The 17,431-nt window shown below is 38.0% G+C and overlaps 1 protein-coding gene across 2 annotated transcripts; it reads left to right on the forward strand.

The window, feature by feature from the left end:
* The first annotated feature begins 1,030 nt into the window (after positions 1-1,030).
* Positions 1,031-17,195, forward strand: LOC109110230 (PDZ domain-containing protein 4-like). 2 transcript variants are annotated; one of them, XM_042762170.1, is made up of 8 exons: positions 1,031-1,677; positions 10,342-10,380; positions 11,054-11,343; positions 11,452-11,542; positions 11,953-12,055; positions 12,167-12,225; positions 12,609-12,710; positions 14,885-17,195. In XM_042762170.1, the coding sequence occupies exons 1-8, from the start codon at positions 1,618-1,620 to the stop codon at positions 16,829-16,831; spliced, it is 2,691 nt and encodes an 896-aa protein (XP_042618104.1). In that variant the 5' UTR covers positions 1,031-1,617; the 3' UTR covers positions 16,832-17,195. The 2 variants fall into 2 exon arrangements, with proteins under 2 accessions (XP_042618104.1, XP_042618103.1); XM_042762169.1 differs by having other exon boundaries at positions 11,953-12,050; positions 12,162-12,225.
* The last annotated feature ends 236 nt before the right edge of the window (positions 17,196-17,431 follow it).

Raw genomic sequence — 17,431 nt, forward strand, 5'->3', positions numbered from 1 at the left:
GGCTGGCACCGCTCCAGCAGAGCCTTGAGACATTCTCGAATGGATTTTTCAGATTCACCGTCCCACCATCTGACTGAATGACTTCGTTTTTCTCTTTGGAAACGCACTGCACCACTTCATTCATCTTCAAGCGCTTAAGCAAGCTGGATTACATCCCAAATCTCCAGACACGAGGAGCAGAAACATAAGGGAACATCATTAGCAGTGGACTAAAGGTTTCTTTTATATCCTGAAGCTCTGTTGATTCTGGATTTCTCTCGGAAGCTGGGCAGATGTAGGGCAGTGTCCATTTCCAATTCCTGCGTAAGATCAGATACTTCCAGACTCCCCTTCACCTCTTTCAATTATCCTTCCTTCATGCGATGGAGAGATCTGTCCTTGTAGACTGACATACTGTTCGGAGAAAGAGATGAGCTCACCTCAGTAGAGTGAGAGAGGCTGTTTCTGACATGATCTGACAGGTGCACTCTCTTATTCATTTTCTGCCATGAACACGCAGCTGGAATTCCGGGAAGAAAGGAAGAGGGCTGGTTTGATGTGATCTGTGAACGACAGGCTCTTATCTGCAAAGTGAGTGCAAATGAGAGGTGCGATTACAGCCTCACTTTATAGAGGAGAAGGAAAAGATGATGACATACTCATAGAGCGCGCATGTAGATAAATACATGCAGGTGTTAAATACAATATGCTGTGGAGAGGGGATATGAAATTAGGCACGGCATCAGCAACCATAGTCTTGCAGTGATAATAACAGCTAATGACGATCTAAACACATTAGCAGTGAAATTGTACTCATAAATAATGATGGAACGGGAATACTCAAGTCAGAATTGCAGTAGGCACTAGTTACAGACTCGAGCAACATGATTTAAAGCACTTCAAATAGCATGACGTGCATGTCTGCGCCTAGAGAGTGTTGTTATATGTAAATGAAGGATATAAGTTCTCTAATAATAGAATCAGAGTGTGAAGGAAAGCATCTCTCAGGGGAATAAGGAGTGGGCGGAAAATAAACATTTGTTTTATTGCATCTTTTATTTAATAATTCATGTCTTAGTCTACGACTTTGGCAGAGGCACCAGGGAGTTCACGTTAGGTAGATCATCTCTTTCATTATATTGTTCAGACACGGTGGGATCTGTAAATTTAATCCTGTCACACCGTGCTGCTTGTTTTCAAGTGCAAAGACTTTGGAGATATGAAACATTATCTGTCTAATAATATAATATCTGATTCGCATCATCATATGTGGAGATTAAAGCCACAAACATTAAACCAACTTGTATCTTGGAGTAAATTGGAAGCTGAGTAAAAGCACACAGACATCAGAGGCTCCATTCATCAGCAATCAAACCTTGACTTTCTCACGGCTGGATGCTGCCGCGTCTCTGATCCCGCTTCCTGGGTTGGACCTCAATTAAAACAGCAGTCAGGCTTGAATGAGGGAATCAGACAAAGAAAAGAACACCAAAGCCCTTTCATGGAGTGCAGAGTCTTAACCTCTGATCTCAGGGAGGGGTTACTGTAATTGGACGGCAGGGATCGACACCTACATCGGAGAATTAGGAAGCGAAGAGCATCGAGGAATTGCATCCCCTCAGGAAACCACGAGCCACGATGGGCTGCAACATGTGTGTGGTGAACAGGCCGGAGGAACAGTACAGGATCATGTTTCAGGTGAAAATACAAACACAAGTTCATATTAAATGTTCTCTTTATTTTTTAACTTTGCACTTGCAATCATATGCTTATTGGAGATACTTTTAGGAGGTAAAAGTTTCACAAAGTTAATCAAATTAATAACGCAGCATATCAATATATCACTTATAATGTACCATTCAAAAGTTTAGGTTAAGTAAGTTTTTTTTTTTTTTTTTTTGGAAAAGATTGATACTTTTATTCTCCAAGGATGCATTAAATTGACAGGTGACAGTAAAGACATTTATAATGTTACAAAATAATTCCATTTCTATTTAAATTCTGTTCTTTTGAGCTTTCTATTTATCAAAGAACCAATCACAATTTCCACTAAATAAATAAATTAATTAATTAATTAAGCAGCACAACTGTTTTTAACATTGATAATAAGAAATGTTTCTTGAGCAGCAAATCAGCATATTAGAATGATTTCTGAAGGATCATGCGACTTTCAAGACTGGAGTAATGACTGCTTAAAATTCAGCTTTGCCATCAAAGGTATAAATTACATTTGCATAACATTAGAATTACATTACAAATTTACATTTAAAATATATTAAAAATAGAAACCAGTTATTTTAAACTGTAATCATATTGCACAATATTAAAACTTTTACTGCATTTTAACTTAATCTATTGAACATTCAATTTTGAAACCATGGGCAATAAATAGGGAGTTAGTCCTTCCTTTGCTACAACAGCTTCAACTCTTCTTGAAAGGGTTTCCAGTTGATGCTGAAACATGGATACAGAAATTTCAAATGTCAAATGCAGGTTTGACCATAAATCAGTTCTTTTGGATGGCCAACTTACAATTTGTCCCAAATATAGGTAATCTTGTGCTAGATGATTTATTTTTTCATTATCTAAAACGGTGTCGTATTCCTCAATAGTTCAACACACAACTATACTTTCCTCTGAAAAGTTGGAGTTTACTCCTAAATGAGGCTCCTTGTCTTCTGAAAAATAACAACAGCAACAACAAAGTTCTATTTAGTACCACTAGTAATAAAAAAACCTCACATTCTGCTGTCTCATATGACACCAGGGTTTATGCATGTTACTCTTACAGGGATTGTAGATCTATCAGCAAACTGGAAACTGTTTATCGTAACAGAAAAGGTTTAAGATGTGTCAAGGGGCCTTTGAGTTAAGGTGGTTCTTTAGGCAAACAATTTAATGAATTAATCCTGTGTTGAAAACCACAATCCCCTAAACAGCAAAAAAGACTTCCTACTCAGCAGCCTTTAATTGACATGGCGGTGATTTCCTAATAGGCTGAGAGAGAAAAAGCTATGCTCGTTTTTAAACCGCTTCCACTATAAGGTGTTAAAGTTTGGTTTCCATTCTGTCATTTTTCCAACCACATGGCAGGTCATGTGATTATGATTGATAGCTAGGGGATATTTATATTGCTAGAAAGTAGAGCAGGATGAGAGAAGGGCAGATCAGCTAATAATAAAACCTATCAGGTGTGTAAAATATCTGTGGCTGCAGTGGCACTGAGTGCAGAGATGGGAAAGGAATGCTAAAATCAAGGTTTAGTGAATTCAGATGTGGAGTACATGACTATGCAAAATAAAAAAAGCATGGCACGCCTCTGAACACATGGCTTAAAACTGACAAGTGGAAAAGTGGCTGCAGTGTAATGTCACCTTGAATTAAAGTATCTATAATAAGGGTCCAAATCAGTAAGCATCTATGACACCTGTGCAAACAAACTATTACAGCATTTTGCAAGGTCACACTCATGAATATGCAAATATTAACTAGATTTATATATTATCTGAAGAGTCCACGCACAGCTCATGATGCTCAGGTGTTCGGGGTTGTTGCTATGCGGTTGCTGTACATTGTGGTTGTTAGACATTGCTATGTGGTTTCTATGGTGTTTAGGTGGTTATATAATGAATGCATTATTAAAAAACAAAACATTATAAAACACAAAACAGGCATATAAACATTTTATATGTAATAAATAACAGAAAAGTGCCTGCTTTATAAAAAAAAGAATTCACTATATAACAAAACTTAATTACATGTATGATTTAAAAAAAATATATAAAACATGCATATTAACTTTTTTAAATGTACTAAACAATGTTATTTTAGTATCACTGAGATACTTTTATTTTTATTATTTTGAATTAGTTTTATTTTTATATTTTTATTTATAGTTTTCATTTTTAATTTACTTAAAGTTTTTGTTGTTGTTGTTATGTAATTATTATTTTTTTTAAATATGTCTATATAGTTTTTATTAATTTTATTAATTTAAATTTTAGTTAATTTAGCAAATAAAATTAAGTGAAAATGAGAAATGTTGCCATCACAACCAGCTGAAATAAAATAAGTTTCTTAGTCCTTTATATTTTATATAAAATCTAAGTTTTAATATTTTATTTTATTTCAATTGAAGTTTATTTTAAGTATATATATATATATATACGTATGTATATATATTATATTAGTATATATTAGTTTGTTTTAGTTAACTAAAATAACCCTGATTCATACTATGGTACTACATAACAGCAAAGTGTCTCCTTTTTTTCAATTTCTAAAAAAGAAAAAGAAAATAATAATAATAATAAAAAAAAACCCTGAACACTACCAAACAAAATTGCAACCCATTTCAAATGCATTGCCGCCTCTCAGTTCCTTCACCTGTAGCATTAAAACTCCACTTGACTAAAATCCTCTCCACAGCTTGAGTTTGCCACTATAAAGTTTTATTCAGAGAGCAATTTGCTTTCTCTGCCAGACCGCAATGTCATGCCAGTTTAGGTCGAGCTTTTTCCAATACTGAGAGGATCTCCCACTTGATCTCTTCAATCTCACTTCAATTTCCATCTCTTCTCTCTGCACAGAGGGTTTTACTCCTTAACCAGTTTCTTATGCAGTGACAGAGAGTCCTCTCTGTGTGAGCCTGCTTTAAATGCTGCACACTTATTAGTGGAGAGAGCTGGAAGACACCATAAACCCCCTGCCAAATCAGCTGCACCAACACTGGAAGCTCCCTGGATTTACTGCAAAGGAATAGCGAAGCATATTTAACGCGCTTTAGAATGAAAGCAATATCACATGAGAGTCATGACAAGCTGTGGGTGACATCACCACGAGGCATTACGTCTTTACTTTTTCCTCATATCCTTCATGGCTTTCAGACTGAAATTATTCACACTTAAAAGGATATTCACCCAAAAATGAAAACTTTGCTATCTTTTACTCACCCCACTATCTATCTCTATGTTTAAATGCTTTAAAAAAGTCCACTATGCTCACCAAAGCTGCATTTATTTAATCAAAAATACAGTAAAAAGAGTTATATTGTAAAATATTATTACAATTTCTATTAAAGCTGAATTTTCAGCAGCCATTACTCGTCATCAGTGTCACATGATCAATCAGAAATCATTCTAATATGCTGATTTGGTGCACACGAAACATTTCTTAATATTATCAGTGTTGAAAAGAGTTGTGCTGCTTAATGTATTCATGGAAACTGTGATACAAATTTCAAAAGCACTTATTTATAAATCTTACGCAACAATATTTTTACAGTCACTTTTAATCAATTTAATGCTTTAATAATATGATTATTATTATATATTTTTTTTTAAATCATCATAATCCTGACCTTTGAATGGTAGGTAAGCCATTGGATTTATGATTTTCTGCCTTGCGACAATCAAACTGGTGAAAAATCCCTCAGGCTTACACTGAAGGAGGGACCAGAGCCATATCTAGGGATCGGAATATTATGGAGACTTGAGACTATGGGCTTTTTTTAAAGTAACCAACCACCTAGCAGCAACGTGCTAAAAAGCACATTAGTAACAGCATAGCAACACCCTGGCAAATATGACAGCACATTTTGCACAAGCAAACACCAGTCATTTTCTTCATCAAAGATTTTTAATCACTGTAATGGTGTCACTTTTTTATGAAAGCAATAAGCAACCATGGCTTAAGTGGTGTTGTTAGATAAAAAAAAAACCCAGTAAAATACACCTCTAGTTGCTTACTCTAAAGTGCTTCTCATAGTAACAGTGTTTCTTAGACACACATTCTCACCAGTCTTTCATCAGTGTCATGCTCTATGTATCTGAGTATGTGGCATTTGCTCCTGCTTCTGCTCTGTGGCTGGACACACGGTTATGATGAGCAGACACATCCTGACAGGCTTCACTGGACTCAGGACAAGCTCCTGCAGGCATGAATAATACCATTCACACTAGATCACATTAACCGGCTCTGCTGGAACAGCCGAGCGCATGGAATCGCTATCCATGAACACCATCGCATTTATTTGGCATTTGGCCATCTTCGTGCGACACTCATCCGCACTAATTGCTTCTAAGCTTTAGTCTTATGATGAGGTTTAAATGAGCTCGGTCTGCAGCAAAAATCCTGTGCATGTTGAATCACTCCAAAATGAGCCTTTTAGCAGACGCTTTGCCTTTTGTAATCCCACCTAAACCCCCCCACGTCATTTCTGATGAGTTTCCCTCTCGCTCTCTCAGTCTTCCTGCCTCTACCTAACATACCCTGTCAAATTTGTCTCTATGGGATGCCGTTGCTAAGGCAACTGAGATCATTAAGCAAGACTTATATGCTTTCTCACTGCAACGCACGTAGATGCAATAATGATGGCGAAGGTGCGCACACACATAGTCGAGTGCACTAAATCAGGCGTTTGAATAAAACTGATGTAAATAAACAAAATCTACTCGTGTGCCCTCCACACTGCAGGAGGTCTCTCCAAACATGCAGCGACATGAAAGGAAAAAAGATCAAAAGCTCCACCCTTCACCTACTCCAAGAATGGGGGGAAAAAAGAAGAAAGTAAAACTAATCCAGACTGACATTTCGGGCACAAGTAACCTTTAGTTAAATAATTCTTTGGTTTCCATCACAACCCTTGCCCTGAACTGATGGCCAGTACTAGTAGGAGCAAAAATTGCTATCACCCCATCCTGAACATACATATATCACTGCTCAAGACTCTGGATTAATGGAGGTTTAGGTTCAATCCAGGGCGGGGAGAGAGAGAGAGAGAGAGAGAGAGAGAGAGAGAGAGAGAGAGAGAGAGAGAGAGAGAGAGAGAGAGAGAGAGAGAGAGAGAGAGAGTTTCCCTCCTCTAAACTAATCAAAAGCAAGATGAAATCCTGAGGGGAAGGTGATGGAAAGAGGGAGGGAGGACAGGAATAGAGTTTGGGAACAATGTAAAAGGCACAATTTAGAACCTCAAACTGAGTTGACCTAGTTTACTGCAGTGCCTAGAACCTTTGTGAAGACGTTTAACATTTCTAACACTTTGTGTAACTGGGTCAAGATGATGGAGAGAAGCAAGCTAATTTCAAAATGAAAGTCGAAAAAAAAGCGATAATCAGAATAATTATTTGGAGGAGAATCTAGTGGGAAACAGCCCTCTGTTTCTGTATTATAATTATCAGTAGTAGCAGGCCGTCGGTGAAAATACAACAAACAACCTGTCACTCCCATAAAAAACTCATACTTCTGCAATAATATACACCAGAGTTAATACATTAAAGCAGTTACAGATGCAATAAGCAGATAAAATGTCTAACAAATAAGGCACTTAACACAAAAAGCAATAAAAAGGTATTTGATTGCAAATGGAAACTATTACATATGATGTGACATTACGTTTTAAATTATTCAACAAATTTTGATTTGTAACAGTTTACAAGGTCTACTTTATGACATTAGCTAAAATGATTGTTGGCATGAAATGGAAATTCACTCTATCTCTTTTTTAAATGCATCTTATTGAACTTATTGTGAAGGATTCATCCATTAATTCGCTTAATTTTTTTAACATTTTTTTGAGCTCATAATTCTTCATCATACTGTCATAACTCAATCTCCTTGTGAAATGACAGACTTCACTTCATGCATGCTGGACTTCTCCAATCACTTAGTCTGCTTTAACCCTGTCCCTTTCTTACAATGGGTTTCAGATCTACCTCCAATCAATCAACAACCAGGTCCCTGCCTTACATTTCTTTCTTTTTCAATAATCTGTTTCTGATCTGTCTCAGATATGCATAACAATATGGAAGAAAAGACTTGTTTCTTTGTTGCATTGGATATCAAACTAAAAATGAATAATACTTTTAAAGCTTACCAAAAAAAAAAAAATGCTGTGCATTTGTTCCCATACTAGCTAGATGAAGGTTAAACATTTCTGAAGGTTAAACATTTCCTTTAACTAAAATACAACAAAACAAAATTGACTTTTTTGGATGCTTCCAGCTGCATGTCTTGGAAAGTGGCATAATCAATGCGGCGTGTTTGGTAGATCACAGACTGAGTTAATGCAGGCATCCAGTAGTGAGATGATAGTGATTGTTGGGGTGTGGATGTGCATTGCGGTATCTGTGAGCACCTTCAGAAGCTCCTTCATTAGCAATGCAATTATTCCACAGGGGCAAATGTACAGGGTGAAGGTCAATAGAGGTGTATCACGAGTTAAAGAGATGTAATTGCTGTCTCCTGGTATTGAACTGATAAGCACAATCACCCACTGAGTTCTGTAGGCCACTTAATCATGCAGAAGGAATTCCATCACAGTCAATTCGACACACTCTGTTGTTCCTCTAAAAACACTAAAACAAATGTTTTGAAATTATCAACATGCTGCTTTCCAATGTAAAACTGCTTGTAATTTCCCCCATTATCTCATGTATACAAATCATAAATACTCTCAATACATTGAAAGAATCATACATTAATAAGCATTTTCTATACGAGACAGGGAACATATAGAAAATCTTTTCTGCTTGAGAAGTCCATGTTTGCCAATATCACTGTTGCTCCATCAACTCTGAATCCCGTGTGCAAACAGTCCATTTGTAATCAAAGCCACTGACAGGATCAATAATGAGCCAAACACAATGAAAAATAAATAGGTTTCACCTCTTTTAGGGATCGAAAGACTTTCAGTCAAACAGCATAAGGATTGAGGTGAGACCTGGTCTCTAAGGGTCAGCTATTTGTAGCTTGACTGCTTTGAGAAGGATGACAGAAACAGAAAGTCAGAGAGAAAGAGAGAGAGAGAGAGAGAGAGAGAGAGAGAGAGAGAGAGAGAGAGAGAGAGAGAGAGAGAGAGAGAGAGGAGGGGTTGTTAAAAGTACTTCCAGTATTAACCTTGTATTGATTGTGGGTTGCATTCTTGAGGGTTAAATCACCTCTCATCTGTCCCTCCCTAAGGCCTGTCACTGGATGAACTGTCCCAATGCACAAATTCAAATGTGCACTGTCAGATATATGTTAGTTACAACAACAATAAATATACCAACAGACTAAAAGTCATTAGCATCACACAACAGCACATTTAGTCCATGGTATAATTTCATGTCACCGGTTCTTGAGACATGGATTAAAACATCTCACAATTTTACTTATATTTAAGTATTCTGGTGTGTTTTATAGATTTTAGATTAATCTATAATTATAGATCATAGTTTTCTATTTCTTGTAATTGTGCTAGTATTTTTTGTCATAAACATGATGTCAAGATGTCACTCCATTACAATCTGTATCTAGATTTTTCAGTAACAAATACTTGATACATTTTTGTATATGACTGTGTTGACATGCTGAGTGGCAAGTAAAAAAAAATAAAAAATTGTGAAAATTAATTAAAACCGGATAATTGCACTGAATACACTTAAAACATTAAACAGTTTAAACCAAAATAAATCTGATACATAAACAGTACTTTTCAGGCTTTGTAGCTTTGTCATAGTACCAAGAAGCAGCAATGTGCAATAAAAAGAGACTGCTCAAACATGAACTGTTATAAAGATTAATATCAACCTTAATCAAAATGAACCAGCAATCAATACAACACTGCAGTACACAGCTGATGGAAAGAGGGAGGGAGGATGGCAATAGAGTTTGGGAACAATGTAAAAGGCACAATTTAGAACCTCAAACTGAGTTGACCTAGTTTACCCTAGTGCTTAGAACCTTTGTGAAGATGTTTAACATTTCTAACACTTTGTGTAACTGGGTCAAGATGATTGAGAGAAGCAAGCTAATTTCAAAATGAAAGTCAAAAAAAAGAGACATAATCAGAATAATTATTTGGAGGAGAATCTAGTGGGAAACAGCCCTCTGTTTCTGTATTATAATTATCTGTCGTAGCAGGCCGTCGGTGAAAATACAACAAACAACCTGTCACTCCAATTAAAAACTCATACTTCTGCAATAATATACACCAGAGTTAATACTCAGAGGTGGCAAAGTAGATGCATTAAAGCAGTTACAGATGCAATAAGCAGATAAAATGTCTTAACAAATAAGGCACTAAAAAGCAATAAAAAAAGGTATTTGCATGCAAATGGAAACTATTACGTATGATTGATAGAATTCCTATTAAAAAACAAACATTTCATTATATTGCGACATCCAGGAAGTGACATCATTCAAAAATAAAAATAGAAAATGACATTACATTTTCAATTGTACACAAATTGTAGTACTGATGAAATCTGTCTCTGAATTTACCAAATTTATTGAAACAAAAATACTACCAGCTGCTGTTTTTTCTTTTCAAAGCTGTCAGTTTTAACACTTTTTAATCTGGTTCTTCTATGCTTTTCTCCACAGAAGGGAAACACTCTGCGTCCCATTGATGCAGAAGTAAAGGTAAGACATATACCACTCAGATCTGAAGTTTCTCTTATCACATGTCAATACCTTATATTCAAAAGTAATTCAAATCAAATCAGCATACAGTATGTATTTACTGTATTTTTTATTAAAATATTTAAAAACTGTAGTGTTCCTGTGGCTCAGTGGTAGAGCATTGCTAGCAGCGCAAAAGGTTGTGGGTTCAATTTCCAGGGAACACATGTTAGGTAAAAAATGTTAGCCTGAATGCACTGTAAGTCGCTTTGGATAAAAGCGTCTGCTAAATGCATAAATGTTAAAAAATCGTACCAATCCCAGACTTTTGATAGGCAAAGCAGAAGAGTCTATAAAATCAGTTTGTCTTGTCTTTCTATTTCTTTGCGATTGGATGATGGAGAGCTCATGCTTGTCTTGCACTAGCCATTTTTGCTGCTTTGCAGTGTTACTTCTCCTTAAGGAGGAGCAGAAATACATCCTTCCTTGAGTTTTGCTTATTTGTGCATTTATCTTCCCTCTCTCTCCTTCTCTCATTTTTCTTATTCTTGTCTCCCTCTTTCCCCACTTCATTCTCTCTATAGTGCTGCTTCAGCATTTTCAGAGGTGTCAGATTAAACAACCAATCAGTGCATTATTTTTTAAGTGGACGTACAACGGCCTACATTATTTCTTCCTCTTTCACTGTCTGCAGCTCAAAGGCAGAAGAACATCACACCTGTCCCAGGACAAAGAGGGGCAGCCTCATGATCCTCTCCTGCTTCAAGTGGTTCATAAGGGTCACAGGAGGAGATTGGGTGCTGCTGCTGGCTCGGCTCGGCTCATGGCTATCACAGACTGTGTGGACAATGGCACCCAGACCGACATTAGCTTCCAGAACTTTCTGAATGGGGACAGAGGGTCTTACCCGAGCAGTGGATCACCCATGCCCCCATCTTCTCCTCCCCTCGCTAAGCTGGTGGAGCCATACCTGATGAATGACCTGTGAGCATCTTCGCTGTCCTCTGCCTCTTTATCAGTTCTTATTACTGTCTGTGTATGTAATGTTGCATGCACTGAAAACCTGATAAAGAAACATATGTATTTTCACAGTGGTTCTTTGGGGCAGGAATATAGTGATCCAAATGACTACTTCAATGTTGTCAACCATGAGGTGGATCAACAAGAAGAGCTGGAATATGAGGTGGGAAAACAAGAAATCATTATAGCCTTTTATATCACTACTTTGAACAAATTAAATCCCATAGATTTTTTTTTTTAAACTTGGGTGGTGTAGTATTTACAAGTTGATTACAAGTATGACCAGGAATAAAGCACATACTTTCACTAACCCTTTATTTATAATAAAAAAAAAAGAAAGGAAAAAAAGGCATGCTGTTTGTTTCATTGTACCGTCCACTAAGTAAAACACATGCACTCTAAGGGGAAAAAATGGGACTAGATGGGTAGATGCAAGACCAGTGACCCAAACACATTGTCACAACCTACAATATCTCATAAATTTGCTCTAGCTGGCTTCTGTCCTAGTGCATCATTAAAGCAGAGGGTTTAATCTCTGCCCTATAAGCAGCTCTACCTCTCTGTCTTTGTCAGGAGGTGGAGCTGTATAAGTCGAGTCAGCAGGATAAACTGGGGCTAACAGTCTGTTACCGGACAGACGATGAGGAAGACCAAGGCATCTATGTTGGGGAAGTGAGTGGCCACATGAGGCTGAATGTTATATTTTAGTGCTCAACACAACTCTATGCTAAGTATTTAGCTGAGATATTCAAGTTATCCAGCTGATATTTAAACCCTGTTCTAGTGAATCCAAACAGCATAGCAGCAAAAGATGGAAGAATCAGGAAGGGGGACAGGATATTACAGGTATGTTTTTGCTCAGATGTGCTGCTAGAGTCAAACAACATCAACAACAATCACTAACGAGCTGACATCATCATGTCATTACGTTCATCTGGGAGGTCAAGTGTTTCTAGAGACAATCAGTCTATAAACAGATAATTGGTGTGACTTTTAACAGCCCACACAATTACTCTAGAGAATAATTACAGAACAGCAAAGACAATGTGTCATGTTGCCTTTGTCTCGACAAGTTCTTCATTTATTATGGTTTCTGATGTGGCACTGACACATTCAGTATACCAAGGACTCAGTCGCTGATGTTTTGATGTTATGTTGTTTTAGTAAAAGAGCTGAATTTTTGTGTTTGAACGTAGCTGTGAATGAAGCCTCTCTCTGTCTCACATTAGATAAATGGGATGGAAGTTCAGAACCGAGAGGAAGCTGTGGCCATCCTGACCCGTGAGGACAGCACCAACTTCTCACTACTGCTGGCCAGACCAGAGATAGAGGTAAATAAATACAACACATGTGAAAGAGATAGGAACACATTTGAATAAAGAGGATAAATACATACTTTTATGACAGTACAAAATAGATAGAAAAGTATTTTATGTATGAATTATTTGTCCTAGACAGTAATATGACAAAATGGAGCAAATTGCTACTTCTTGTTACACCATATATTGTGTCTTTTTAAGAGAAACATTAGGAGAAACCTTGTAGACAAAGCAGACACTACAATAAACCATGCATGAACCATTAAATCATTCCACCAAATCTCACATCCTCTGAGCAATTAAATGGTTTTCTAAACACACACATACAAGCATGATTCAAGTCCACACAAAATGGGCTTTTTGAGGCACATGCAAAGTTAATGGACCCACTCTGTCCCCAATGACAGCATATCCTAAAATTAATGGCTTACTTTGCTGAAGGAAACAGAAGAAGTCTCACATCACTCAATGTCTCAATCATGTGATCACTCTTAGTGATGGGTGTCAAGGATGTGTGGCAGTTCCATTAACACTATTCCACAAGGAGATGAAGAGTGAGAGGGAACAAAGCTGCTTTACAGAATGGAGGGAAAAGTGCTCCATTAGAAAGACATGCACATAGGAGTAACTGAAGGAATTTATGGAAAGTATGAGTAAGGGCAAATGAAGAGAGGTAGAAGCACGGTACACTATAGGAAGGAAGGATATCATGCTTTTTTCCAAGGACATAAACTAAGCCATCTGATGAGACTATGCTGATGCACTTTGTGCAAATATAATATTAAACTTTAACCATTGCTGGAATTTTACTTCTGCATTTATGTTTATTTGTGTAGCAGATGTTTTCATCCAAAGTGACTTATAAATGAGAATAACACCAGCAGAAGCAATTAATCTGAACTAAATCCTAAAGATGTCTGTGCAAGCAAATTTATTGTTTTAGTTAATACAAATTAAACAGCATTTTTACTCTTGCACCACACAATTATAAACTGTTCTAAATGAGAACCTATTTCAGAGCTGTATTTATGGTGTTCTGAATTTCTGATTTTTTTTAACTGTCAATTTTTCTGCAATTTCTGGGGAGCCAGTGGTAATATTGAAAAAATGGTTGTTGGTTATTGTGTGCAGCCGGCAAAAATCATCCATCATGAGCACAGCCGTCAGCTAATGAATAAAACAGGGAGCTCATTTCAGCCAACGCTCAGCACTAACAAGATCAGAACAAAAAGGGGGCCATTTTGTACCTCTCATTCTCATCTACAATCACCCTCCCAGCAACACAAAATGATTAATGATGAACTGAAGACCAGAAACAAGTGGAGCTGTCAGACCAAGAGAGGAAGAGATGGATAGAGAAAGAGAGAGAGATAGATAGATAGAGATAGATATTGAAACAAGGAGGGATTGTTGATTTACAGAAAGAGATTACAGGCTGAATAAATTAAGAGGAAGGAATGAGAGACAAATATGTTTAAGAAATGTCACAGGCAGACCATTAAAACAACCTGTGTTGCTCTTAATAAAAGTCTCATTTATAATCAAGGGATAATTGCAACTGATTATTGGCTTGCAACTATAGACAAAGATACTCAGGGAAAACAAGTCAATACTTCAATAAAGCTGTATTCATCGATAAATCTTGATTTGTAGCAAGACATGACAATTGTCACAAATTAAAATAAACAAATGAACAGTAATATAAATAAAAGTGCCATTTTGTTATAAAGTATCTCACAATAAAATAAATAGTTTTATTTTTAATTGGTAAGTCTCCATGATATTGTAATATATCTTATGAACTATGTATACTATATACATTAAATGTAATACGTTGTTCAAAATGTTAGCTATAGATACATTTAATTGTACACACACACACAAATATTATATATATATATATATATATATATATATATATATATATATATATATATATATATATATATATATATATATATATGCCTGTGTGTATGTATGAAAATACTAGGCTTCAAACCTTGTGGTTTAATAATGATAGGCCTTGCTTTACAACCAAACAATCTGCAAACATTTAAACAAATGTCTATATTGCCATCTAGTGTTGAAATGCATTACTGCATGTATTTACTGTTATGACAATACAACTGCTAACTCTTCCCTCTTACTTTCTTTTTCCCTTCCCTTACTTTGTGCCTTTCACCTAGACTGACACTCATTTGGACCCAGAGGAGATTGACTGTGAGTTACCTGTAGGGATGAGTGTGGACAGCCTTAATACTTCCCATCTGTCAGGCCTGTACCATTTCCGCCAACAGAGACCCCAAGGAGGCATTCCTGAGGAAACCCTACAACAGGAGACACCCATGCTCAACTTAGCAACCCTCAGCAACAGTCAAGAGCTTGACAGTGGTGTGGGCCGAACAGATGAGAGCACAAAGAATGAAGAATCCTCTGAGCATGACATCCTTCTGGGCGATGAACAGACCAGCGCCTCCAACACAAATGCCACCAACACGCCTGGCAGCTTGCGAAAGTTCAGGCCTGGCAGGAGCAGCGGAGGAGGGAACGACACGCCATCACCACTGTTACCTCTCCGAGGGCTCCACCTTAGCACAGACTCACTGGACTGTGGAAGTGTGGGTGGTGGGTACCTTCATGATCCTGTCAGTGGGATGATAATGCCGGGCCTGACAGAGGAGGAATGTGAGAGGTACAAGCAGCTTCTGGAAATCAAGTATCGCTATGAGAAGAGGATGAAGAAAGTGAAGCAGGTTCGAGAAGAGCAGCAGAAAGAAGGAGAGACACAAGCAGAAGCTGAGAATAGGGAGGAGGCTCTGGATGAGAACAGTAACGAGAACCTTACTCCACACGAGATGGCGCTTTTGGAAGAGGAAATGAGGCATCTTGAGTTCAAGTGCCGGAACATTCTACGGGCACAGAAGATGCAGCAGTTAAGAGAACGCTGTTTAAAAGCATGGCTGATGGAGGAAGAAACATCTGGCAGGGTTTCAGCAGAACCTCAGGGTTCTCCACTGCACGAGCTGTCTGACATCAACGAACTTCCAGAGAAAGAACGGTCGGACAAGGACAGCACCAGCGCTTACAACACCGGGGGAGAGAGCTGCAGGAGTACACCTATGGTGAGTGAACATCGACTTCCAGTTTCTCAGCTAGATGAGTCCACAAGCCCTCTACCAAGTAGACACAGGGACCGACCAACCTGGAGTGAAAGAGGACGAGCAAGCCTCAACAGTTCATATTCACCAAGCAGCTACAAGAAGTTTCAGACTACCACCCCTATGAAAGAGAAATTCTGCTCACTCACAAGAGAAGGAACCATCCGTCGCATGCCTGAAGGGGTGACACATGGTGGAAATTCTAGGGTTAGCAGCCATAACAGGAATGGTGGTCGCAGTGCTGAGTCAAGTCCTTACTTCACTCGACGCCGTCATTCCAACTGCTTCACTCCAGAGCGCTACCAGAGTTGCATGCATCTGGGATCCTCACTTTCCGAGAGTTCTGGACCTTTGGATAGAGCTGTGGAAGGAGAAAGTGAGGCACCAATGGGCGGCAGTGACCGTGAGGGCCATGGGAATACCACCTTGGAGTCATTGCCTCACCCCAGCCCAGTGAAGCTTTCGCTGGCCTTACCATTGCCACTTCCCCCTCCGTCACCACGCATGGAGTGGAAGGTGAAGATAAGAAGTGATGGGACCCGCTATGTGGCCAAGCGTCCCGTCCGAGACCGGCTCTTGAAAGCCCGAGCTATGAAGATCCGTGAGGAGCGTAGTGGAATGACGACTGATGATGACGCAGTGAGTGAAATGAAGATGGGTCGCTACTGGAGCAAAGAAGAGCGTAAGCAACATCTGCTGAGGGCCCGCGAGCAGCGCAGACGCAGAGAGTTTATGATGCAGAGTCGCTTGGAATATATGAGAGAACACGGTCTGGACATGGGCAAGGAAAGCCAGTCAGAGTCAGGCCAGAACCCAGCCTCAATCCTGGAGCTCAGTCAGAAGAAGAGCTCCAAGAAACGCAACCGACGCATACTGGACAACTGGATCACCATCCAAGAGCTACTGGCACATGGCTCTCGCTCTCCAGATGGGACAAAGGTGTATAATCCTCTTCTGTCTGTTACCACAGTCTGAAAGGATCGTGTGGAAGAACAACAGGAAGAGAATCTATTTTATCAAATTATCAAATACTTTCTTGAACAGTTCTCAACATTTTCAAGCATCATCTTTCTACATTACTAATATGGCTAAGCAACGTCTAGCAACTATCACCCTCTTTAATTTAATTTCAACAAATCCTATTTGTAATGAAAAACCCAGACAAGGCAAATTTACTTGAGAAGCAACATTAGAAAAGACTTGTTTTCATAGATACTTATCTGTTGTTTTTAAATTGATTATACTCATACCCATATAAAATATACATTCTCTTAAGTCTTAGTGTTGCTACTCAAGTAAACATACCTTTCAAAGATTTTTAGATTTTCCAGAAAACAAACAAACAAACAAAAAAAACCTAAAAAGTCAAGTAAATATTTATGGGTGGCAGTACTTAAAAGTTTGTGGAAAAACTTGATTTTCTTGATTGATGAATGTCACGTTGTATTGCTTCTCAATAGACATTAAGACTCTTCTGAAGATTTCTGTTTAACTTTAAACTGAAAACAGCACATGGCTGAGTGACACACTCAGAAGATTATGAATGTTGACTGAAAGTACACAGATAAGCACAAT

This window comes from Cyprinus carpio, chromosome A8 (genome assembly GCF_018340385.1).
Source record: "Cyprinus carpio isolate SPL01 chromosome A8, ASM1834038v1, whole genome shotgun sequence".
NCBI classification, from domain to species: Eukaryota; Metazoa; Chordata; class Actinopteri; order Cypriniformes; family Cyprinidae; genus Cyprinus; species Cyprinus carpio.